The sequence below is a fragment of the Spea bombifrons genome, chromosome 13, assembly GCF_027358695.1.
Source record: "Spea bombifrons isolate aSpeBom1 chromosome 13, aSpeBom1.2.pri, whole genome shotgun sequence".
Lineage (NCBI taxonomy): Eukaryota > Metazoa > Chordata > Amphibia > Anura > Pelobatidae > Spea > Spea bombifrons.
The window spans coordinates 14,635,346-14,661,611 of record NC_071099.1 but is presented as its reverse complement, the minus strand read 5'-3'; the positions used below and the strand labels follow the sequence as shown (position 1 = coordinate 14,661,611).

The following is a 26,266-nucleotide window of genomic DNA, read 5'->3' as shown; positions in this document are numbered from 1 at the left end:
CCTCATGTGCAAATATGGCTGTATTCCAGGCAAAGTGAGAGCTAACTATATTTATTAGGTAAACTCATTGAGGCTCGCGGAAGGAATAGTGCAAAGGCTACATTCCGAAGCCTACGGAGGCAAACAATTATGGTTAGAACAATACAATACCAGCCAGGCCGCAAGCTTACAGCCTATAAGTGATGCAAAGGATCGATGCTCTTAAGCTTATTATCTATATGGACGTATTGGACTATATGAAAGATATGAATCTGCCGGTATGTGTCAACAAAGACTTATGGGTTACGGAGTATTCACAAGGGTTTGGACAGTTTCATCTCCCTGTCTTCAGTGGTCATCATGAAGGACCAACCCCAATTGGCATCTCCTGCTGGAAGGACCGAGATGGCCCTATTTAGCTATGCTCAATAAAGTGCCAGCTCGGTCCGCCACTCACGGGAAGCTGAGTGGGGCTGAACCTTCATAATGCACAGAAGTATGTAATGCCGGCAGTTAATATGACGAGTATATGCTATAGTACTCTGCAACCAGGGCCTTTGTTGATTATAAAGCGCCCTGGTGATACAATGTGAATATTGTATGGTTTAAGTTTTAGGCAAAAGTGTTAAACCTACCAATAGCCAGAGATGAAATATATTGATATCGTAAAAATGTAATACTGTCCCTGAGTATAAGTTACTTTAAATTGGGTACTCAATAATATGATTTTTTAATGACCTTTCCATGTTATTTATATATATTAGTATTTGTGGGAGAGCCTAACATTTGTAATGGAAAGGTATCGATAATATCGTCTTCCAAACTCAGAGAAACATGATACAAAAATGTAATAGAAGACTGTGGGAAGTCAATTTCTCCTTCAGTTGCTCTTATGAGCATTTCCTGTTTGAATGTTTATGATTAAAATGCAACAGGAAGTGAAAAGTGCAACAGATAACAGCTTCCCCCGACCTATTGAAAAGCTACTTTTTTAAATCTATTTTCCAGTAGAATATAAAATACATAATCATATTCTATACCCTTATATTTGAAGCACAGATAGGTTTCATTGACAAACTGGACTAGATTCTCGCAAACAACTCATGAACTCCTGTATAGCCAGATGGAAACTAAATGCATTCAATGCCCTCATGGCTTTAAATGAGTTACGTTATTATATACCACAGAAATTTACAAAAGCCAGTTATATATATATTAAAAACAAGCGCATTAGTTAAATTCATATAATTCTAAACATTTTGATTAGACACAATAAATAACATAATTTGCACTGAATATTTACATATGCTTACGGAGAATCTCTCTGAGAACTCTGCTAGGGAAATTTAAAACAGGGATTGGCCAATCAGAAGCTACTTCTTCCATCCAAGGATTTATACATCAAAATGATTGTTGGTCTGTAGGAAAAAGATGCAATGTAGGGGATGTCAGTTCAAACAAATGAGCAATCCCTGCTTTAAACGCCAAATGGCCCTATACAAAAAAATGATAGAAATGTATATATAATATTTATCTTAAGAATCTAAAATATACCAATCTATTTTCTTTGTTACTTATGTCCTATCTGGATTCTGTTAGGCCTTTGGAAAGAACCGGTAAGGTGCTTCGATAAGAGACAACGGAATGCAAGCAATTATAAATAATGGTAATTTTAGCATTAACTGTGTTCTGAGATCGGATCTTCAAGACATTCATTCTTTAGTGGGCTACTAGAATAAAATATTCTTCTATTTGCAACATAGAGGCTTTGGTAATTTGACTTGAGGTTAAAAAAATGGGGATTTACCAATACCTTACAAAAAAACAGCTACCTGAGTATATAAAATGTAAGGAAATAAACTCGGAAAAATAATCAGGACTATTATTTTTTGGACGTTCCCAAAAGACCTGGATTTATACCATGGCCACCTTGGACAATAATGTAATAGATGAAATACAATATGTATCCTTCCTCAACCTTCTAAATGTCCTACTGAAACTTAACCTTGCAGCTAAAGCTATTTCTTTGGATTTACGATCCAAAAACTAGTTTGTTGGGGAATAATTCTATTTGGAATGGTGGCTTTCTTTTTTTTTAGAAGACACAAGCCTTGCTACGATCCAGAGTTTCTAAAGGTATAATTGTCGGCTTTGTTGGTTGTTGAAGAGCACAGATGAGACAAAGAGGACCTTTCTGTTTTGTTTTTTCTCTTTTTGACAGCCAGGAACTATATTTACACTACGAGAGCCTTTAAATGCTCCCCTTAGCCTCTATTTCCGATTTGAGGAACACAATTGCAGTCCGCTTTAGATGTTTGAAGACCTGCTTTAAGTTCAAAGAACAATAGAAGATTAATGACAATTCTATATATATATATTACTTTATTTGGACCCCACTTTAGAATGGACATTTCTCATAGACCTTCCCTCTGCTTAATGTTCCTTTTGTTACACATTTATTATGACAGAACAATAAGTCTTACGACCAAAAAGGAAGAGTGTCGCTTTGATGTTTACAGGAACGATTTGATTAGCTGCGAAAAAACTGCCAAAGCAGATTGTGTGCCAGTATATTGTTTCTTGCGTTGAAATGGATTTCTTGCGATGGAAGGGGAGGAAACAGAAGGTGGTTGGACAAGCCGAAAGATACGAGGAGGTCAGAGGTGGAAGCATTCAGTAAAAGTTGTCTAGCGGATCCGGTCCTCTATATTTGATTTCTGGAAGGCAGGCCAGAGAACTCCTTCCTGATAATTTCATTAACTGGAGACAAAAGAGAAAATAAATAAAATATTTATAAAAGGGGGAAAAAATCAAACGTTAGCACTTTACCGTTCCTATGGAAAACACCGTTTGGATTTGTTACCGCCGATTAATTTTCAAACAATAAAATTGTGTTTTGATAATTTAAATCCCATACAATCTACCTGTGAAAAAATCTTAATTTGGTTATCCTTCAAACATTGTATATTTGGCAGCATGCAATGTATGTCGGCGCAGAGCATGGTGGTAACTTTGTATGCTGGCAACTATGGGCATATGACATCATACCCAGCTCACACTGGTGTCAGGATGTGATGTCATGCAGCAAAATGGCCCCAAATAGACAGCACAGCCACTGGTGATTAAGATAGTAGGTAATGGCAGCAACCATAGGTTATATCTGCTAAACTATGAAACCAAAATAACAAGAAGAGGTCGGTAATGTATAAATAAAATGTACATTATTTTAAGAAATAAAGAAGGAAAGCTTCTATCTATTAAAGGAATGTCTAAAGAATGCAATACATGTCAGGGATAACGGGCACTGAAATAACCCAGATCCCGGTATTCTATATTAAGCAATATAAGTTATAATATAGTGAAATAACATATATACAAGGCAGGTATGAAGTCTGTGTAAAATAGATTGGCCTAATATCTTGCTCAATTATATGAATGTCTAATTCCCTCTCTCCCTCTCTCTCTTTGTTTGCATCTATGCACAATGTTTTAAAGAAAAAGTAATATATTCCATTCTTTTCACTTAAAATATTCTATGTAACAAATTACAAAAAAAAAAATGTTACATTTGCCAGCCATAATAAACCTCTAATTTGCATTCCATAATGCGTTAATCGTAAAAACAGCCTATAACGGGACAAATTTTACCAAACTTCCCTAAATCAGATCTTTTTTTCTAAAAACACCTAAATTTTATGTATAGTAAGGGTAAGTGCTGCAACCTAAGAGCATTGTAAATAAACAAGCGATAGGAAATTGGGAAACAAACTGAGAATCTACCTATTCACACTAACATTTTGTCATGTGCGCCCCCTACACAGGTGTCACCCATTCCCTGATCTTCATAATGTGATTTTGGGGTTACCCTCTATTTGTCGCCAACCCTACCTCTTTATCATGAATACAACTCCTATAGAGGGAGCGGTAGAGGGAAGGCTCTGTGGGGGCTCCACGGGAAGTTACCCCAGTACTTGATTACTTGCACTGTAACACAGGCAGACTGGGTGGGCCAAATGGTTCTTATTTCCGCCAAATTCTATATTTCCCTAAGAATGTGCCCCTTCATCCAGAAACCCAATACCCCAAGACCCTGTGATTGTAGGAAAAGCTCACAGTTATCATGAATTAAAATTAACATATAACATACTAAAGTAACTTCTGCACCGTCGGGTATATATTTTATAACCCCCCCACCTTAAAATAACCCCAATAAAGTATTTGGATTACGTTTGTAGCCACAGCTCCAGATCACGCTGCCTACGTGAAAATTACCAACCCCGGGCTGAACACTGACTGATTTGTATCCCCCCCCCCAACATTTTATATAAATAGTCAAACGGTTTCTATTTTTATGGTAAATGCGCCATTGCTTGCAAATTTCACTACCCATGTCCAGGAAATGAGAGGTGTATTTAGAAACTAAGTGTATAAAAATAGCAGTCGGTAATAGAAGTGGGTGACGACGGGGTCACTCCCTCTGTGAACGTGGCATGGCTTCTGTATCATCCTACAGAATACCAAATAAATGGTATAATATAGCTTATTTAATATATTTTTAGTTTTGCATAATATAATGCTTTCAGGCGGCTGCATATTAGCCACTTGTATAGGGTCAAAGAGCCCCGATCTACTAGACAACCGTCCTGACTACTCATCATGCAGCTTGTGATAAAGAATAGAATGGCTCAGTCTTAATCACCCATTGGGTCACTCTGACTATTGGAAGTCTATGGAGGAACGGACTTCATTAGCATTGCTATAAAGCATCAGCTCAGTGTGGTGATTGAACAGGGAAAGTCACCCAAAATATCACACGACTGACAACAATGGCGGGTTCCAGGTCTACAGATAAAGAACACTCAATGGGCCAAATTGGGATAAAACCAGGTTTTGTCACCGACAAACATTACTTTTAACAGGGCTAGGGGGTATTACTGTATACAGCACTGGGGGTTATTACTGTATATACAGCTGGGTGGATTATGACTGTATACAGTCCTGGGGTTTATGCTATGGTGGCCCCACACGGACAAAATGCATGTGATGCCTATTATCCTGCGGGATTCAACCGCGCAACCACCCAGATTTAAGACAGTGTTGGTATTCTGGAATGCTTACAGTGCTTCAGGGGCATCGGGGGGGGCGACACTTTTATTAGTTGCTATGGTGATAAGGTGATGATATGATTTGCTCTTTGCAAGTAGGCCCCATAGAGTTCCCATTGCAGCTGGGGTTCTGGGTAATGACCATCCCTGGGAAATTTCTTAATGGTCTGACCCCGAGACTCTTGAATATTAACCCTTTAATAACCCATCGTTAAGATTCTGTGTAGTTGGCTCTAATACGGCTCCACCTTGGAAACCTTGCCTTGTCATTATTTAAAGGAGTTTGGGAGTCTTATATATGATCACGGCGGGGGGGGGGTGGATATGAAGGAGTCAGCTCCAGACTGTATGACCCTGAGAACCTGCCCCTTCACCCTAAGACCCTGAGATTGGGGCTAAAACCTGAGACTCTGGGTCAAACTCTGAGAGTTCTCAGGAATGGCAACAACCTACATTACCTCCCTATTAGAAAACACCAGGGCAGACAAAGATTCGGGGGGGGGGGCTTCCAACATTTAAATGGGTAGCCTTGATTACCGTTTCAACCTTTTTTTTGTTTTCTGTATTAAATAAATTCACACATAAGTCAATATAAGGGGTTATCTGATTAAGATAACGGAAACATGCAAAGGACAGCTCGGAACGCATACATTTTTGTTTAAGAAGCGCTTTAAGACAGGAAGCAGGCATTAGAGATGTTTCTTTAGCGGCAGATTGAGATGACAGGGGGGGGGGAAACAGAGCCAAAAGTACGCTTAAAAAAAAAATAGCAGAAAATTTGTCAGTGAAAGGCATTTCTGGAGAGAAGGTGGAAAAAATTGGTTACCTTTTACTTTCATTTCTTGACTCATAGATCACTGTCACTCTGTCTCAAATTATGTTTTGTATCCAGCTAAGGTTTGTATCTATCAGCTCTGAAAAAGATTTGCAAAAATCATTTTTGAGTAGAAAAAAAAATATATATTTTTAAATTTTTTTTTTTTGTGTTGGATTTTCTGTGTCACATACCAAGTTATAATAATTAAAGTCATCCATTCTGTAATAATTGATAAGCGTTGGAAAGTCGGCACTAAATATACTAAATTAGAACTCATACCTACTAAGTATCCCTGTTTAGGAGAGTCAGTACCTCTATGGGACCCAAACCCCTGTGTCCCTTCTTCCTCCCCTGATAGAAACTTATTTTTTGGGCCAATGAGACACATTAGGGCCATTTAGGCTGTAAAGACTCAAATCTTAATCAGTCATTGGTCGTGTCTTAGATTCAGGAGCCATATGTCTACCTCATGCATGTTTAAATTCCTGTATTAGCCTCTACCATGTCTGCTGGGAGGCTGCTCCACTTATATCTACTCTCTTTTGTAGTGTATTGCCCTGTTTTATAGCCCTAAAACTCTAATGGTGTATTCACTTTATTAAGTGTTTACTAGTCTTGGTCTTCCTCCTAGTCATTCCTCTAGAGTTTCCCTCTTTGGCCAATATTGATATGTGTTCCAAAAGAACCAAACCCTACGTATATCAATTAATATATTGCCATCTGCCATGCGTTTCTGTAAAAAGTGAAACGTTAATTTAAAACAAATTCTCCGCAATCTCAACACCCAGTTTTATCACAAACCTATGAATCCAAGGTCATGATGTCATCAAAATTAAGGATTACGAGAGCATTTAAATACGGGGAAAATAAAGGAGGTTCTGCGAACTGTCATGCCTGCGTCATATTAATAGATTAGAATAAATATAAACCAGTTTTTTCCACCCTTTGTGAGATCAAAAAAAACTCTGCTACAGGGATCCAGGGATTATGGGAAAACAAGTTCCCTACCTAAAACATAGCTGAAGGGACGCTCCGGTGCCATGAGAAGAATGTATATTAAAGTAATGTGTAAGTACTTTATTACGCATTCACTAACCCTGTAAAAAATGGAGTACTTACCTTTAGGAGAAGCTGCAGCTCCAGAGCAGAGGCACTGCATGTTTTGGGGCCACTGATTGGCTACTTAAAGCACTTGCAAGGAGGAAAATTTAAAGGAACCACTCAGCTATGATATCATGGCTGATGCGTCCCTTTAACGATGGCAGAAAAGTACCTCTTGGCCCATATAGCCCCTGTTTTTGAATACATTCTTTAGGATAGCCTTATACACAACCCAAACTTTCTTGAAACCCCCTTGCTGTATATATATATATATAAATTCACCAATTTCATTTTAGAAATCAGATCGTCTTAACAATCTAAGAAAGGACAATGGATGCTATATACATTGTATTAAAAGAAATAAGACTCAAATGGTTGAAACTCCAATGGAAAGGAAAAGGGTTAAATCAGATTTCACAGATCAGCGCTCTAACCCTTAATTGCAGCCCGGCGCACCGATCCCGTCTCTTCCGTAGCCAACTTTTTTTGCTTGTTTGAAGCTTAATCGTTAAGGCAGAAGGAAAAGGTATCCAAAGGGGTTCTGCGGTTATGTTGAAACTACTATAGCGTTTACGTGACCTGATTTCAGCGTGTAATGTATGCATCCAGCTGCAGCGATCACCTGAATGCGGTCTGGGCTTTAAACCGCTGAATGCACTTTTGTTGCCAGATAGTGATGGCCGCCTGCCTCGGAGGACAATTAGCCCTTCATTAATGGTTGGAGGTATTAGCGGCTGAATCTACGTTCACTGTTCTGTAAAACTGTTGGGAAAAGAGCAGGTTCCGTTTAGGCTGAGCTGGCACTTAGAGAGCGCCGTATCTCCAACGTAAAGTACATTTAAAAAAGATAACGGGAAGGGAGGTATTAAAGGTCGCGTTGCGATGACCTCTCTCTCTGGATAAGTGGTTTCTGTAATCACTGGTGAAATAAAAGCCGTGCATTATTACGGACTATCTTTCTGGTTTTATTAGGGCTGCCTAGCAAGATGTCGAGAAGACTTAATCCGGTTATTTGATGACCGTTTGCTTCCCTCCGTCTGTAAAAGACTGAACGGGAAAGAAGGTATAGCGATGGAGTTGATGGGACTTATTCCCGACTGGATTTCTCATATTTTGCCCTAAAATTATTTTTTGTGACAAAAAAGGAATCCTGTTAATAAAATTCAGCTGACGTTCTGTGTGTTGAGTAAGTATAAAAAAAAATGTAAAATATTAAAAAGCTCTAATGTCCCGTTAAGTCCGTGCAGCGTTCCTCCCAATTTCCCAGCCATCCAAATCGGGACAACTGACACACACAGAAAAAACATGGCAGGTGGGGGGGGGGCACATGTAGCCAATAGGAGACTGAAATGTTGACCTTCTGGTCCACCACTGGCTGAACCATCCCAAATGACATGTGCACCCATTAGGATAGATACATTGTATTTGGTTGGGTGTCTGGAATTAGCCAATGGGCTGCGCAGCTTGTCTACACAATGCGTTACACGGCCGTCCAAGGTGTAAAAACCGGCAGACTTGATTGGCCAAATGGTTCTTATTAGCCATCTAACTCTATGTTCTATAATTATATATATATATAATATGTGTATACGTGCATTAAAGGCTCGCTAAGTGGAATGTCCCTGAACACGGCGATCAGACGCTACGGTTCATCATGTGCTGTAGTCGTCAGTTGACTCTGTAAATACTTTGATGGTTTGCACATCTACGCTCATTTGTGATTTCCTGTTCTGTAGCTGGGTCTAAAAGCTTTTTTTTCCAGTCTTTTTTAGCATTTCCTATCTAGAGATCTGATAAGTAGAAAGCGTTGCCCACACTAATGGCTTGCCATAATGAACCTCATCGACCGGTGAGTGGGGAAAGTGTGATTTACAATAAAACCGAATGTACCTTCTCTTCTCTTTTCAAAGAAAAAAAAAACTATATACTGTTTTCAAACCCGACTACAAAAAAAACTCACGTTGAATCGATCTATAGAGGGACATTATAGTTTTAAAGACACTGCCAGCAATTGCAAGCAGGCAGTGAAAAGCATGTCATAGCATTTGTGTCATTATTTACTAACCAGTTATAACACATAAACATATACACTCATGCTAACGTACACTCCTTCTAACACACACTTACAAACTCACTCTAACACGCTTATACATGCTCATTCATGCTAACACATATACATACTGACACATTACATACATCTACACACTCGTACTAATAACTTACACTTACACTCCAACATACATACACACTCCCTCCCTAACTTGCTTATCCTGTCCCTCACTCTTTACCTCCTTGCCTCCCTCTCTTACCCTATCTCTTCCTCGCTCATTCCTTTACCATCCCAGAGGCTTCTTTCAGCTGCCTGCATGTTGTGTGTGCAACCGGGCCTTCACCATGGGGTCACATACCTCACATTCTTTCTCCGCAAGTGGGCTGGTGCAAGAATTTTGGGGGAAGCACCAGCACCCATGCAGAAAGTAAAGGAATGTGTATCGAGGGTAGACCAAGTGTAGAAATCTACAGAATTATAACATGCCTAAGGTACATTTTTTAGGGCCACTGCAGTAGACAGGTAAGCTTGATTAAGGACAACCCTTCGCAACAATGTTCTTCTTCTGCAGATGAACAACAATGTTGTTCATCTGCATTCTACCTTTAATAACTTTTTAGGGAAGGGTATGGGGAGTTGGGCCAAAGGAAGCCAACCCAGACACGGTTCTCTATAAATCTCTTTCTGTTCTCAGAAAGCTGGCATTTTCCTCCATGGAAAAACCATGATCCATTCCCTAGTATTATGTGTCCTTTTAGAAAAACGTTGTTGTTTTTCTCATGCTCCATAATAGTTGTAACAGCTGTAAGGTTTTAAGGTTCGGCAGAGCACCGTGAGGAATCCTATGTTCTGCTTGGCTACACGTCATCTACATATCCTGTTTTCAAGAGGAAAAAAGGCATAACAGGTAGCTGCAGCGTTATCAGGCCGCCGAGGGTTCCTCTGGTCAAAGTGTCCACCCTACAGCATGAAGGTGATGAAAGAATGAGGAACGACGAGGGCAAACTGCAGGAGTTCAGCACTGGGGAGGAAGGATGTACCTTCTGAGTTTGGATATGTGATTTCCAAGCAGGTGCGGCGGATTGAGAATGAAATGGAATGACTGTCTGCACAGATGTTTTAATTTCTTCTTGAAGTATATAAATGATGTTCCAAAAAAGGAGGGCAACAATAATACGAGAGTGGAGGTAGGGAAGAGGAGAGAGAAGACCAACCGTGATAGGAAAGAGAAGTGTACAGAAAATGCCACAGTGGAGACATTTGGGGAAAGGAGGAGAACAGCAAGGATTTTAGGGTGGAAAATAGAGAGAAGAGAATGATTAAAAAGTGTGATGAGGACAGTGTGAGTGGCGGGGCGGTAGAGACCGAAAAGGTTGTGATGAAGAACATGGAAAATTCAGGGGTAGAAAGGGGGGAAGGCTGAAAAAAGGAGGGAACGACAACAAGGAAAAGGAAAGACCTACCACTTTTATACCTTTTCTGTAAATGCCTTTGGGGACCTGAATGTGAAGCATCTTAAATAAGCTGGCATTTTTATTTTAGTTTTTATGAGCACCCTTAGGCAATATGTGTTTAATACGCAGCACACAACTTAACCTCACCTATGCTAATCATAAATATTACGGCGTGCCAACACAGACTGCCTCCCTCGTCTATGCATCTCATGGATTTGAGAGCAAGTTTCAACAACGCAGTGTCAGAGGAGAATGCGCGGAGATCAACAAATAATACAAATCCAAGGACACTTTGGGTGTATTTTAGATATTTCACCAAGTTTTAAGGAGCTAAGCTGGGGAACACCCAAGGAAACCTCCGCATTTCGAATGTTGACCTTGATTTTGAATGGGGACTTAATGCAGAAGACCTCTTCAAACTAACCATCCAATAACATAAGATGGGTTAAAATAAAAATAAAAAAAATAATATTAGCATTCTATTTCTATGTTTTTATTCACTTTTTTAGATTAACCCCTTCAATATCCAAGGGGTTGCTGTAGAAGCCATCTTAGATCCAAATGCTTAAGGAAAAGTCTAAACCTTGGAGTAGTTTTCCAGTAGCTAATAAACTCACGGGGTTGAGCTGGTGAACTCAACGCACCGTTTAGAACGTTGTTCGCAGCTGTTTATAAAAGGAAACCCGGTTACTCAGCCCCTGTGATTTTCTTTTTATTGTATGTGTGTCCTAATCCGTGGATGGTTCATTTTTTCCACCTTCTGTAGCCACTGGGAAGACTATCTTTAGGAGACCCAACATGTTTGGAATGGAACTGCTGGAAAGAAGATGATTTTGTGCCAGGTTGGCATGATTTCTGGTATGGAAAATGAAGAAAAAAAAATCTCTCCATGGACTCCCTCCCCATTCTTTGCCCCCCCCCCCAAATTAAAGCCTTTGCTCTTCCAAGAGGTAGAGGCTGCCAAATTCAACAATCCCGAAACGGCTTTCCCCAACCCTCCCAAACAGAGAGCCTCACACTTTCACAATGGTTTCCATAGAATTTGTTTTGCTATCATAACAAATTCGATATATCCAGGCGCTGCAGAGCACACTGTTTTGCAAAGACAATTCATTTCCTGGATTGTCAAGGTGCCAACGCATTTTTGAGTGGGTGCCACGGATGGGGGGACTCCCTGGATAAAGTTTCTTCTGCCACAGCAAACCAGGATCGCTGTCATATTTACCGCTCAAGATCTTTGAGAAGTATCAAGTAATATGTGTTTATTACGGGATGGCAAGCTGGCTGTCGTATATATTACAATTCTTGAGTGTGTGCAATATAATACTTTAGAGAGAGGGTGGTAGATAAATGGAACAACCTCCCAGCAGAAGTGGTAGAGGGTAATACAGTGAGGCTATTAAACATGAATGGGATAGGCATTCGGCTCCTGAATCTTAAGACTAAGGTTTGAGTCATTAAAGCAGGAACAACAGGCAACTAGATCAGTACAAAATGCCACTTTCTTTTTATTTTTTGCAATCTTTGTATATAATTATACTGAAATGACTCAGGTTTGTGGTCTGAATTCTGGGACTCTTGCTGGAAAATTATTCTAAATAACATCTTATTAAAATAAACAAGTACGAAAAGCTCTCAGTTTAGGCATTGTTATGGGTTTAATTGTATTATTTTATAATTATATAATTTTATTATAAGATGTTTCTTATTCCTTAGGTTTTACCATTACAGCAGACTATGAGTATTGGGCGGTATAGATATGACATAGAATAGTCCACACTTACAGTGTGTCTGCCCTGCGTTGATGGCAGAATGTCAAGTAGAAAAGAAGAGTGAAAACAGTAAACTCCTTTTTTTGGGGGAGAAGAGGTACTCAGGGCCAGGTTGGTCTAGGAGGCAATTGCCCCAGGACTGGTCCTAATTTTCCAAATAGAGCCTGTTTGTTCGTGGCAGTAGCGCATCGCCTCGTATCATAAACTGCTCTGAAGACAGGATCTGCGCAAGCTAAGTGTGTGTGTTAGAGCGAGCATGTGTGTTAGAGCGAGCATGTGTGTTAGAGCGAGCATGTGTGTTAGAGCGAGCATGTGTGTTAGAGGGAGTATGTGTGTTAGAGCGAGTATGTGTGTTAGAGCGAGTATGTGTGTTAGAGGGAGTATGTGTGTTAGAGGGAGTATATGTCTTAGATCGAGTATGTGTTTTAGAGCGAGTATGTGTGTTAGAGGGAGTATATGTCTTAGATCGAGTATGTGTGTTGGGAGTATGTGTGTTAGAGCGAGTATATGTCTTAGATCGAGTATGTGTGTTGGAGCGAGTATGTGTGTTGGAGCGAGTATGTGTGTTGGAGCGAGTATGTGTGTTAGAGGGAGTATATGTCTTAGATCGAGTATGTGTTTTAGAGCGAGTATGTGTGTTAGAGGGAGTATGTGTGTTGGAGCGAGTATGTGTGTTGGAGCGAGTATGTGTGTTAGAGTGAGTGTCTGTGTGGGTGTGAGAAAGTGTGCAGGGTGTTAGAGTGAGTATGTGTGTTAGTGTTGTGTGTGTTCGTTTTATGGGGGGGTAGGCACTCAGCATGATATGCGCCCCCCCCTGGCCACAAGATGCCGGCCCTCCCCCTGAAATTTAGGTATCAAACTTTAAAACATTTAAACCGTCAATCCTGGTATTTGTAACCCTGTTTTAAGGTATTTCGTTTCCTTCTAGAGCATTGTATTCCAGAAAGTACAGCATACATCATTTTGTGACAGTATTATAAACAACTTGAAGCTTAAAGAACACCCGTATTTAACAAAGTCGAGAGGCTGTCACTTCCTTCCTTCCTAAGTAGCGAAACGCAATATTCCGTGTCATCCATTGGAAGAGGACAGGGTTCTGAGCTATTAATGCCTTTCTTAATGAACGTGCGTGTCTCTTAGTAACTAACCTCAGGATACCTTGGAAGATAAGTGCGCTCGTTTCATGGACGCCTTTCACTACCATTCATTTTCAACACTGCATTTTAGGTAATTGAGATTATTCACAAATAGGACTAAAAACCGCTTAATGTGTCCTCTCACAGACATGTTACATTTACAAAGCTTTTTTAAACCTATAACGAAGCTTCCCAGAGGAGACCATCACGCGTCCATCACTCTACCTTCACCTGTTTGGGTAAAAGGAAGAACCACGCAGAATCTACACATATCTATTAAACACTCAAATGTGATAAAACTGTTAATTAATGGTTTTAATTCCATTTTTCTTCTCAGTAAGAGTAAGGGGAATTAAACATGGGATCGACACATGGCTCCTCAATCTAGAATGAGGCCAACGACCGATTAAGGGTTAAGTCTTTACAGCAGGAGAAATGGGTGACTAGATGGGGTCAGATTTGACGCAGTGATGTCCTTGAAATGTTACTCCTCCAAGCCAGACCCTACGAAGACTCACGTCATCAACTAGCGCCCTTGAGGCCGCTAAGGACTCTTAACTCCTGACCCATGACAATATCGCAATTTTTGCCCAAAAATCCTCAACCACTTCTTGTTTTAAATATCTGCCACGTATGGTATGACATCACAGTCCCATGTACCACAAAAAGGAAATTACCAGACCACCGGAAAACAGGGATTTATAACTCCTGAACCCTGTCTTCCCAAGAAGAAGAATCCAAAGAGCAGCATTTTGGCCAAAAACATGGAATTCTTTTTTCGGTTTTACACACAGATTTTCCTTTAAGATTTGTTATTACGGTAAGGAAATATTTCTTAATTTTCTCTGTTAGCACTGTAGAGCATACATTTTCCATCGGTGGCACGGACCTATCTTGGGGTTTGACTAGTACCCAAAAAAACGCTAAAAAACAGAAATTTCATAGCAGACATATTTGAAAAAGAATAAAACGCCAAGCCGTGTTCAGGCTATTCCAAAAATATCCGAAAGCTTGTATTAAAGTTGGTTTTGGGAATGTTGAATTTCATGAAAATGTTATGGAAAGTGAGACATGCAGAATAGTAAGGGTTATCTAACCTATACTGGCAATAAGCTGGCAAAGGATCATGGGTACTGTCGTTTACAACATGAAAAGAGTTAATAGAGGTGTCTATGTTTCTTTATAATAAAATAATTTAAAAAACATGACTGCCGCTTTAAAGATGGCTGGTTAGACTGAAACCGTAGAAGAAGCGGTTCTTGGTGGGCTGTCTCGGCAGGAAATGCCTGGTCTGATTGCAGCGTTTAAACCAAAAATAGTCCACGATACCGAATAACGAGCCCCGTGCCAACCACAGTGTTTCTGATTAGTCGTGAATACATTTATTTCAAACACGTCCAAGTTGGGTCTGGTTCGTATTATTTCTAAGCATCCAGTGACATTTGTGGGTTTAAAGTTCAGTGGTTATGCAACATTTGCTTTCTGTAGGTCGCCCCAGATGCTGATCCCCCCCCGGAGCCCTCAATCTACCTCAGGTTTCTGGGTTAAGGATGCAGAGCTAGCCACACAGGGGCAGGCCAAATCCCCAGATCACGGCCAAGCTACTGCCTATGGAACCTGATGAACTCAGGCTCCTGCCAGGGATCAAAGTGACGTACACAAGCCCCCTGCTACAAAACCGAGGGGCAGATCGTCCTATTCAGCGATCAAGGCCCCTGATGTCCCTCTGGACAGTGGGCTGGTTACAGGGGACATCTTTGACCTCTCCAACTTGCCTACGTACGCTATGGAGGCTGTGCCACCTCATCAGACCTCCATAAACTGAATGCAATGCCTTTTAATGCATTCAGGATGCCGACGGCAGCTGAGGTCGCTGAGTAAATACACCGCTGCGGCCATAGACGGTATCCATTCTGCGGATTAACCGTAAAGATGTCTATATATATAAATACATCAATATTCAATATATTCCTAAAAAAAAGTACATTTGATAAAAAGTCCTCTCAGTCTATGAAATGAAAAAGTACAAAGGGGTTTAAACAAAAATGTCTGTCTTGTGTCTTAGTCTGTGGCTACGCCAAACAGCTTTGGGCTCCTGAAGACAATTCCATGAGTATACAACGGCTCTTTTTATCAAATTTTTTTTTTGGTTGTTGTTGTTCTTACAAAAAAAGAACATTTAATGCAATGGAATGTAAAAAAAAAAATGACTGGCGGCCACCGGATGACTCTTTCTTGATTTAACTCTCTCTTTCTATGGCTCTGCATTGGCGGAATCGAGTCTGTTTTAGTGAAAATAACATCTCGGGGCAACAGACCCCAAAGAACTTTCATTCTGCGTTTGGCACGGACTCCCCATTTTTAGAGAGAGAGAGAGAGAGAGGGCAAGAAGGATTTTGGTAGTTAACTTTTAATAGGCCTTTTATTTCATTAAAAAATATAATATTTTGTCAAATTCCTGAAATGTACGAATTTTAAAAAATATAAAAAATTATATTTTCATGAAATAAATCTTAAATAAATTTGGAACATTATTATTTTTTTTAATACATCTTAATTATACTTTGATACAGAATATTTACTGTTTACGCTCAAAACTTTTCCATTTAATTTTGGTGTTTAAATTATAAATATTATTCTAGCTGCGCCTTTATATATATTTTTTTTTTTACTATTTTATATATTTTGACTGCTAATAATTTTTCTGAAATAATCAATACCCGGTCTTGCTTTGATAAGTTGAAAGGAATTCACATTTACAAAAAGATTTTTTTTTTATATTTTGTATTTTTTTTTTTTTAACGTGTCCCCTCCAGCAACTAGGGGGTTGACATACTCAATTAGCATGAGGAAATTGAAGTCCCAGCTGGATACCGTGTTTAAACAGGATTACCGTAAACTCGGATGTGTGCATATTCTACTCTGCCGTCTGAAGTTACAGTTTCGCCTAAAGGCTGGTGGCAGCCAAGAAAAAAAAAATACTGTTTATTAATCAATGCCCCACTGTTACTGTACAAAACTGGCAATGAGTTGCCCCGCAGCCATTTATGTCCTGATCTGTTTTACAAGAGCTTGTGTTATTAACATTCCCGCAACAATTCGGTGGTGTGCAGCGTACGTTCCAAGAGGACACCCAAGGCACGTGAATTTATTCGACACAGGGGAGAAGTGGAACTGCAGCGGAAATTAGCGCCGTAGGGTCTTAGTGCTGGGATAGGTTTGGAGACTGAAGCTTTGTAGAACTTGGGAATGAGTTGACCCAACAAGACGGTTCACGTTGCCCCAAGGAACCGATTGTTTAGATGTTCCCACAATTGTCTACAAGGGCTAGATGGGCTACCAGGACTAGATACGGTGTATTTAGATATTTGTTGTAGATCATCTGACGGCTATACCTCCGACTGTGGCGGAACTATTCATCACAGAGGGGTAATGCAGGACCATGAAGTCCCTTTGGAGCACAGGGGACCCTTAGATGCTAGGAGGCCTCCAAAGACTTCTTGGTGCGCCAATGGATCCTTTGATGCTGCCATTAGTGACATCTGCTGCTAATGAGTTATGGAATTATTCATTATCAGGTTTTTTTATGAGAAAAATGGTCCCCTAGGTTTCAGAATCTGCTGGCGCTCTATAGATGTAGTGTACTGATGTGTAACGGCACGTCATTGAGTCACACGTGTGGAATGACATATTCTGAGACACAGGTGTTTAGATCGGTAACGGTACAGATATGAGGAGAGGGGGAAGGCCCAGATGTTTTGTGTTACCTCTGATTCAGAGTGGGATTGACTTCATTTACGGGTTGCATCATATACTTAATTTTGAATCTCTCTAAAAATGTATCCAGAACACTGACGCTTATGCACAGAATGATTTCTAACAGAAATGATGTGAATAGTTCAAAGGGCTGAGGTGGACCTGCCATAGGTTGAACTATACATTATGAAGGGCCAGCTCAGCTCTTCTTCCAATAAGGTGAGAAACTCATCAACACTGGCTCTTCATAATGCGTTGTTAAATTGGTGGGCAGAATCAAAAAACCCCACCCCACCCCACCCCATCGCAATTCACTTTCAAGCTCATAGTTTGGTGATTATACCCCTTTTGTAACACATTATTATTATTATTATTTGATTCTATAATTATTATTATTATTTTCTAAAAAAAAACACCATATCCTGTAGCTTTGTAGAATGGGAATACATTTGGCGCCTGTAAAATAATTTTCCTTCTCTGAGAATTCCATTTGGAATTCACAAAAAAAAATATTATTTTCAGGTACATGGAAAATATTTAAGAAATAAATATATAGATATTTTTCTTTATGCCTTATAATTGGTGTACATAATATTCTAAACCGTTATTGGCCACATTCGATTCATATACCATAATCAAACTTTGGGGGGGGGCAGGGGTAAATCAATTGTAGTTAGCTGTGGTACATATATTTCTTAAAGTTACCTGAACCCTACAGAAATATGCGTAGCGGCAATTCTCTTTCGTTAAACACAGACAAGACTACATTAACCAATTCATTGAACATAAAGTGTCTGTCCCTTACCATCGTCCAGATAGGCCTGATCCAGATTCTGTTCTTGTTTAACGGTGACTCCAGTTGGTAAGATTTCCTTTTGTTCTGATCCAGGAGGTCCGTTTTTTGATGCTCTGTGGCTGTTTGGTTGTTGTTGTTGTATGACGGTTGGGTATGGACCTGGGCTTATTCTCTGTGCTTGGCTGACCAGTGGTTGACTTGCTCGCGTGGGGCTTGATGCGAAATGATCGGAGCACATTATGTGCTGGAAATCCTGATGACTGCCACACCTCATCTGATGGTTGGTTGGTGAATAATGGATTACGGGGGATGGCTGTGGATTGGCTGGAGAATGGAGAACGGTGGAAGATTGGATGGGAGATCCAGCGTGGACAAGAACGGATCTGTGAGAATCTGGAACGGAGATTTGTGGGGCCATAAGGGGTGGTTGACGGTACCCTAACTGAGTTGGACTCAGGCTTTTGCTCCTTTGGTAAAGATTTGCTGGGGAATTCTGCTGGTGATATCTGGACTCTGGGGACTCTGGGGGCAGATTTGTACGCACGTGTTGACATGAAACCAAGTTGGTGATCAAGCAAGATGGAGACTCGTTGCCCAACGAATGCTGGGAATAGTAACTTGGTGACACTGTCGCAAGACCACCGTGTACATTATTTCCCAGGATCGGCTGATTATATTCATCAACTGGCTCGGTTTTAATAGATGGCACTGAAATATAAACAAATCGACCAATAAACGAATAACGCAGACTATTTTTTCTTCTCGTATTGTATTGAATCTGTTGAGGAACTACAGTCCCCATCAACCAAACTAGATCCACCTTCATGGTGCATTAATCATAGCCCCTCTCCCATCCACACTCACCCATGTGTGCTCGTGTTCTTCACACTTCTTTCCTCTTTCCCGCGTCCCAAAATTTTGTTTCGGTTAACATTTTAACACACTATTTAACCACTTGGGTGCCACAAGTTGCCACCAAACAAGAGTCGCATTCATAATATGTATTAACCAATAGAAACTGGCGCTGTTCTTATATGGTTATATTGATATTCTAATTGTAACCGATAAACATATCCAATAAATCGTTATTCACTTACCTGGATGGTACGTGAAGTGCTGGGTCTGACTGCGCTTTCTTTTGCCGTTGATGACGTAGAAATTGACTTTCACTGGAGCATTGATGTGTCTGTTCCGATATTCAGGGACTTCTACAAAAAGCATGTTCTGAAATAAGAAAAATATAATGATTTACGGTGACCCTGAGGTTAATGGAACTGCACACGTATTCCTGTAGTATCAGCACTATCCCTATTAAAGAACTTTGCACGCTTTGTATGCTATATACTTTGGTCTGAGATCGTGACTTTGGATACATTTTATCGAGGCCCCAAAGACCCTCATCTCTATGATGTCATAACCTCAAGATCGAAAAATGTCTCCGGGTCCCCTTATGTTGCAGTTTGTATACTTGGTATACATCATACTATGTGTAGAATTTACACTAAAATGTACTACGAAAAAAAAAATAATTCTTTTTCTTACCGGTTGGCTCTTATCTTTATCCACTGTTGCGTCCATCTCCCAAATTTGTTGCCCATCTAAAAACACACAAAAATACATTGATTACGATTATCATTTTAGGACCCAATCACGGAGTCATCAAATTTGTGGATATAGAAAACAAATACCTTTGTTTTAAAGAAAATTGTCTTTTTTAATCATTAAATATTATAAACATGACATTGGCCGCCCAATTCCATTGTGTTGCAATTGTCCTTAATCTATTCTTTTTTTGACCAAATTACTTAAAGTATATTCGGATATTTTGATGGAAGACTGTACAAACCCGACAGTAACACATAATTCGTTTTTCACAATGGGCGGGTCCTAAACCCATTGAAAACAATGCATTTTGAGCCCGTACATGTACGGGCTTTGTCATTAAGGGGTTAAAAAACGAACCGTTTTTTAACCCCTTAATGACAAAGCCCGTACATGTACGGGCTCAAAATGCATTGTTTTCAATGGGTTTAGGACCCGCCCATTGTCCTTAAGGGGTTAAAGAAATTCCGGCATGTTCTAATCTGGACTAATTTAAGACAAGGCTATTTTCAGATAATACTTCACACTTCTCTTGTTCGTACAAAATGAATCCAGCAGTCTACGGCTCGGACCCTGAGGATATATTAATTCCATTGTTTATACTTTTCATTGTTTCCCCTTTGTTCCAACTTGCCATAGTCCAAGCCTTTCAACGCTGTCATCAAAACTGAATTTGTTGTTAACGTTAATACGTTAAATTGTGTATAGAATAGATAGGCATATGGCTCCTGAATCTAACACAAGACCAACGACTGATTAACCCCTTAATGACAAAGCCCGTACATGTAGGGGCTCAAAATGCATTGTTCCCAATGGGTTTTGGGACCGCCCATTGTCCTTAAGGGGTTAAGGTTTGAGTCTTTACAGGAGGAGAAACGGGCGACCAGACGGGGGCCGAATGGGGCCGATCTGCCATCAAATTTCTAAGTTACTAGTTTTACTAAATACGTTTAATGACGCCGAGAGCTCAGTAGGTGACCATACTTTGTAAAGTAATTTATTTAAATTAAAAGTGCCTGTTTTCCGAATAAATCTCACGGTTGCGCAATACCTTAATTTTGTCTTCTCGTTTTTTTAAACACGCAAAAGCTTAATTAAATCTTCGACGTTCGACTCATATAAGCCCTTTTTTTTCCCCTTGTACATATGCAGGCATTTATCGCAGGATTAATCTATATAACACAGAGTGACATTCGTGTTTAGATGCGCGCTCTGTTGTATTTTTGTTTCATGTAGTCTTCTCCTGGCATAACTTCACAGATTTTAAATTAAAATGGCTTGCGTTGAAAAAAAAAAAAGAGTTATATTCATTGCAGGGAGAGAATCCTTCCTGTGATCAGCAGCTCGTGTTTCGTTACGGTCTCAATTTGGAACGGACAATAAAGAACTTTTGTGAACAATCAGGGTTTAGAAAGATGGGAGAGGGATTCTAAGTCCGCAGATCCAAGGGTTGTACAATGTGTACTGATTACCCCCAATGGGGCAAAACATGGAAACGGGGCAGTTGCCTTCAAATCACACAACGTTTTGCAGTTTTAGTATGGCGGAAATTGGCTGGGTTGCTAGAACTTCATAGGTAGTGTTTAAAAATCTTGAGAGAATGTGCCCCGTAAGACCTGCCTTTATAGGGTGGATAAACTGTATGGTTTTCTGGAGAGGGTAATATTACTGAAGCCACAAGGAGCTGTAACCCTGTCCAAGAATTCAACCCACACAAACACCAATGTTGGTTTAATACCAGCATGAGACAATCTCTCAAAAGGAGGAAAAAGGTTCGGGATCAGCGATTGTCCACCTCAGGCTGATGTTTGATGTCAAATGTCCGAGGCAACTTTCTTTTATCTGAACCAATGGCTTTGAACACCCAAATGTAATTGTTTATTTAACTTTCACGTGCCAGGCATGGACTGGGGAACATGTGGTGGCCATAACCATAGGGTAGGGCTTGGAGTTGTCCAAGATCCCGAGCTCTGATAGTAAATGTACTACGGATAAAAAAAAGATTCATGTCCTTTTGTACTTTGTAGCCAAGAGCCATGAGATCTGGAGCAGACAAATTGACAACATATGTAAAGCCTAAGCCAACACATCAGAGCTACCATACTATGAGCCTACCAAAGCTTCTCACATGACCAGGACTTCCTGTAAATATTATGATGCACCCTTCAGGAAAACTCGATTTCCTGAAGGTGGCATCAAAATATTTACTATTTTACTATTGCAAAATAGTTGAGCACCGTTGAGTTAAATGACAGATTTAGGACAGCTATTGAGCTACCTTTAGCTATTGAGCTACCAACATGGGAAACCAAATGCTACTGTATGAAGCTGAAGCAAAGTAGCATGAAAACCTAAATTCTGAGAATTCGAACATTGTTTAAAATATACACAATTGGTTTCATATACAAATGGTTAGCCCCCAGCATCGACAATGATGTTGCAATGCTAATCCATGTGTAAGCCTCACTTATATAACATGTTGTGATACATGAAATCAGATGGTGCGCTTCCTATGTTTTGTCTCCCTCACCAGTTTGCTTTATGGCACTTGCTGTAATGCTATAGTCCTATACGAGGCTGGTACTTCCCTCTGCATTTTTCAGCAGCAGTAAAGCATCGCTGTGCACGCGTCACCTCTTCTGCACAAAGGTCTCTCGGAAAATCAGGCACATTTGTCCAACTATAAACAAATAAACCCAAGCTGCATATAAAATAGCCCTCATGGCATATAATTTAGTGCTAGCTTCACCCAATTAATTAATGGACTCTACTTAAAAAAGTAAAGAATTAACAAAAAAAATCTGAAATATAAGAAAACCTTTAAAAAATGTTCTCCAAAGCTCGCCTAGATGCAATTTGTTACAGTTGCAGGGAGCTTTGTGCTTAGTCAAAGTGTTACAGGCTCGTTAATCCAGTGCGGGATACCAACATTTGCTGTTTCAACCACAAGCTGCTGAGCGTTTTTACACCTTATCTGCTTTCCTGAGTACGGGTCCTCTTCCTGACATGGTTACTTTCGAAAAGCTTGCCTCTTTCAAAGCAGGGTTTGAATTATTTTTTTTTAGAGACAGGGCTGTTTCGAGAGGTCTTGCGATCGCCACGTGTTCAAATCCAAGTCCTATTTTTGGTGTGAAAGTGTTTTCTTAGTAAAACTGCCCATTGCTGCGCGTTATGAATCACAGAGACAGGCTCGTTTTGGTTCAGAGACTACATTGCGTCGGATAATGCTCCTTGCCAGGCAGCATGCTCTTTGCATTGCATTCAAACTGATTGTGATACCAATGTGGCACTCTATCCCGCTCTCGCACTCAGCTCTACCTCTGCCCTGCTTTACCAGCACTCCCGATTTAATTCTCCGGTGTGTGACGACATACTCTGTATGCGCAGAGGTGGCAACAGGGCCCAACTGGGATGACCAAGGGGCCTTGTTGTCATAACTGGGAACTCTCTGTGCTTCTCCGGGACCTCGGGGGACTACATCGGGTCATGGGATCAGCATTGTGGCACACCCCACTCCAGCCCACTTCACCCCAACAAAGGCGTGTGGGACCGCCCACTGATGTCAGAGGGACCGCCTGCAACATCAGCGGGACTGCCCACCAATGTCAGCAGGTCCACCTACCTTCATATCCTTCAACGGGGAACCCAGGTAGCCAGAGCCAGAAAGTTCCCAGATATGCCTTGCGTGTTAAAGCCCTCCCAATAAAGTACACGTGGCAGCCGGCCGGATGAGCGCAGCCATGCCTTCCGTTCTTATGGTCTCCCGGCGTGTGGCCGGACACTGCAGGACCTGACCTGCCTCTGGAGCAGCACGATCAGGAAGTATTTGGCCCTATTGTCCACCCGCCCAACGAACAAATACCAGGTGGCCAGTCTGGGCCTTGTTAGCCAAATGAATGAGGGATGCAAATAGCTTAAATTTAGTCCAGAACGGGTGACTATCATGTGCAGAGGGATACAAACGATCCCTTTACTGAAAATAGGCCATTCCTTAGACTTACTGGCACCCTGCAGGAAATTAAAATCTGTGCCCAAGCACTGACAAAACAATCGGACTCCCACATTTCAACCAAACAGAATGTGCGTTTTGTTAGAGAATATTCAGTATCAGACAAACAATTTGGTTGGTGAACCATCTTTCAACCAAAAACATGGAGTGCATCATTTCGGTCATTCGATGTAAATTAATCTCAATTAATATATGATATTCATGTTCCTTAAGAAAAAAAAGTCTGGATCGAAGCTCCAACATTCTAAAATAGAACCTTGTGTCTATCCAATAACAAGAGATGCTGTCCGTCATTGGCTGTTGCTTGTCCAGTTCCAGTAAAACCCTCCGATTACATGCAGTGAACCAAGGAAATCAAATGGGTTATTTTTTGCTTCAAATAAGTAATAAATAATTTTCACTTTATTTGTTTTCCTGTTTTCTTTTCCGTCTCCCATCTCTCTCTTTGATTCTGCTCTTATCTGATCGTGTGGGTTCTTCGTTTCTGTGCAAAAATGATTCATTTAAAGCCGGGTACAGTATGTGGTTTGGCAGTTCACCTTTATATACAATTATTGAACCGCAAAAGAAATGAAGGCTGCAAATAAAGCCGTATAATAATGTAATATCTTGTATTTAACAAGAATGTATTAAAAGCCACAATTTTACTCTTTGATCCTAAAGATGCTGTTCCAAAGAAATAGCATTTCCTGCATGCTTTAAGGTGAACTAGAGAAAATAAAGTTGAATTGTGACTCAATAGAAATTATTTTCTTTTTCTGCTGCAATGGCAACTAATGATGGTAACCTACCAGGACGTTTTAATAATTTACCCTTATCGAGGAGCCATCTGTGCTGGTTGCATTACCTGCATGAGTAAGAGGATGATCAACGTTTGGCTAATCATCGTTGTATGCCTTCCCTGGTATGTTAAAGTCGAGTAATATCTAGTTCCACTTGAAGGAAACTTGTTGGCCGATGCGTCTAAACATTATTTCAGCCAGAAGCTTTAACAACTGAAACGAATGCATTAAACAAGGGGGGTTTCCATTCTCCTAGATGACCGAAACGTGGGATCCTTCTGTCTGATGCTTGCCAAAGCCAATAAATTGCACAAGTCCTTTGTAAATCGAGGCCAGACTGTGGATTCTACCTCTTACTGAAGACACAATGTGGTTCTGCCATCATTGGCATTCCTCGGTCCTAGCGGTCAGACTGACATGTGGTATCCAAACATAGTGGTAGAAGGTCAGTTATGTAACCCAAACTAATTAATCATTTAGAGAGTCAGTGGCATTGAAGCGGTTAAAGGAACCTCATGCTCTTCTTCTATGAAATGTCCACATCTACATTTGAAACAATATAAGGGCACACCTTCTAGTAGGACCACTTCTGGTGAGCTGAAGGCGCCACTAAGAGAGGTTGATGAGATTTGTTTTCAACGGTTATACGTGGGATTGTATTTTGTTACAATAGTTGAGTAAATCTGGTGGAGAATAGGGAAAGGAAGGGCCTGAGGAAGGACAGATAGAGAAAGGTAAAAGAAATAAAGGTCAGAGAAAGCACAAAGAGAGAACAAGAACAAGGACTGGACTGTAAGTGGAACAAAGAGAGAAGAAAGATTGTGAATGAAAGACAATATGGAGAAAAGAAGTGTAAAGAATGGCAGATGACGAATGGAGAAGAATGACAGAGAGAGAAAGGAAAGAAAGAAGGAGTTAAGAAAATGAGAGTAAAAATTTGTAGAAAACAGAAAGGATAGCTTCCAACAGTCCTTGTTTACATGGGACAGTCTCAATTTTTGGGCACTGTCCTGCTGTTCTAGTTATCAGCCCTACTACCGTGCTTTTGGGAGCAGTGGGGGCCATGGGCCAGTAAAGGGACCCTCTGATCCCAGAGGGGTCCCATTCTTCTCCATTGACCAGCCCATGGAGCTGGAAAATCAACAGAGGTCTGTGCTGTTGCAGCAGAGACCTTCATTGTAGCTTTCACATGGCTGCTAACATTGAGAGGTGGCTACTTGGGTAAGCTGGGCGGGCGGGTGGGCGGGCGGACACGTCCTCCTCTCCACCTCTTGTAACACACGTGAAATGTTGGGGGGGTAGGTGAAAGAACGGGGAATATAAGTGCGTGTATAAAGATGTACGTGATGAAGGTGTATCTGAAAAGGGTACGGAGGCTGCGTCCTCGCACAAGAAGCAGATGCCGTGTTATGATATGCATTCCTCGCTTTGCATAAACGGCAGCTGGGCTCCGTTCTTGGAAGCGGCCCGCAGACACCCTACCCGTACATTCCGTGTGTCCCGCGCCCTGCGAACTCCGCGCCCCGCACAGTAACTCCGTGAAACGCCACCGAGAAGCGTGACTCATAAGGAGCCTCTGACTAAGCGGGAGAAAGGGGAATTTCTTTGCCTTCGCCAAAAAAACGCTAAACTGCCCACTCATTTCAAAACAGGTGATGGGGCTATCCCTCCCTCCCCCCTCCCTACGCCTTTACTTGGTTCAGCGAGCCTCCTTACAAAAATAAATAATGAAAGAAAACAATACTCTTTAAACAATTATGTTCCATAGCAGAACAATCAAGAACGGGCTTGCGTCCATTTTCGCCCCCATACCAAGCAGCGTGCCAAGAGGCTGCGGCGATGGGGGATGTCTGTGCTAATGAGGATTTACCATCTGTAAAATTCCAATGCCCTGCGTCATGAGGGGA

General features: G+C 40.8%; 1 protein-coding gene across 3 annotated transcripts in view; it reads right to left on the bottom strand.

Annotated features, from left to right (window-relative positions):
- Window positions 1-1,950: 1,950 nt before the first annotated feature.
- Window positions 1,951-26,266, bottom strand: part of NFATC2 (nuclear factor of activated T cells 2) — a 47,592-nt gene continuing 23,276 nt past the window's right edge. For 2 of the 3 annotated variants that reach the window (XM_053452840.1, XM_053452841.1), the window contains exons 7-10: window positions 19,509-19,564; window positions 19,064-19,190; window positions 17,976-18,674; window positions 1,951-2,739 (exon numbers count right to left, since the gene is read on the bottom strand). In XM_053452840.1, the coding sequence (XP_053308815.1) occupies window positions 2,684-2,739; window positions 17,976-18,674; window positions 19,064-19,190; window positions 19,509-19,564 (938 nt within the window). In that variant the 3' untranslated portion in view covers window positions 1,951-2,683. Of the gene's footprint in view, window positions 2,740-5,910; window positions 5,999-17,975; window positions 18,675-19,063; window positions 19,191-19,508; window positions 19,565-26,266 lie in introns of all 3 variants that reach the window. The other variant, XM_053452842.1, reaches the window with a different exon arrangement.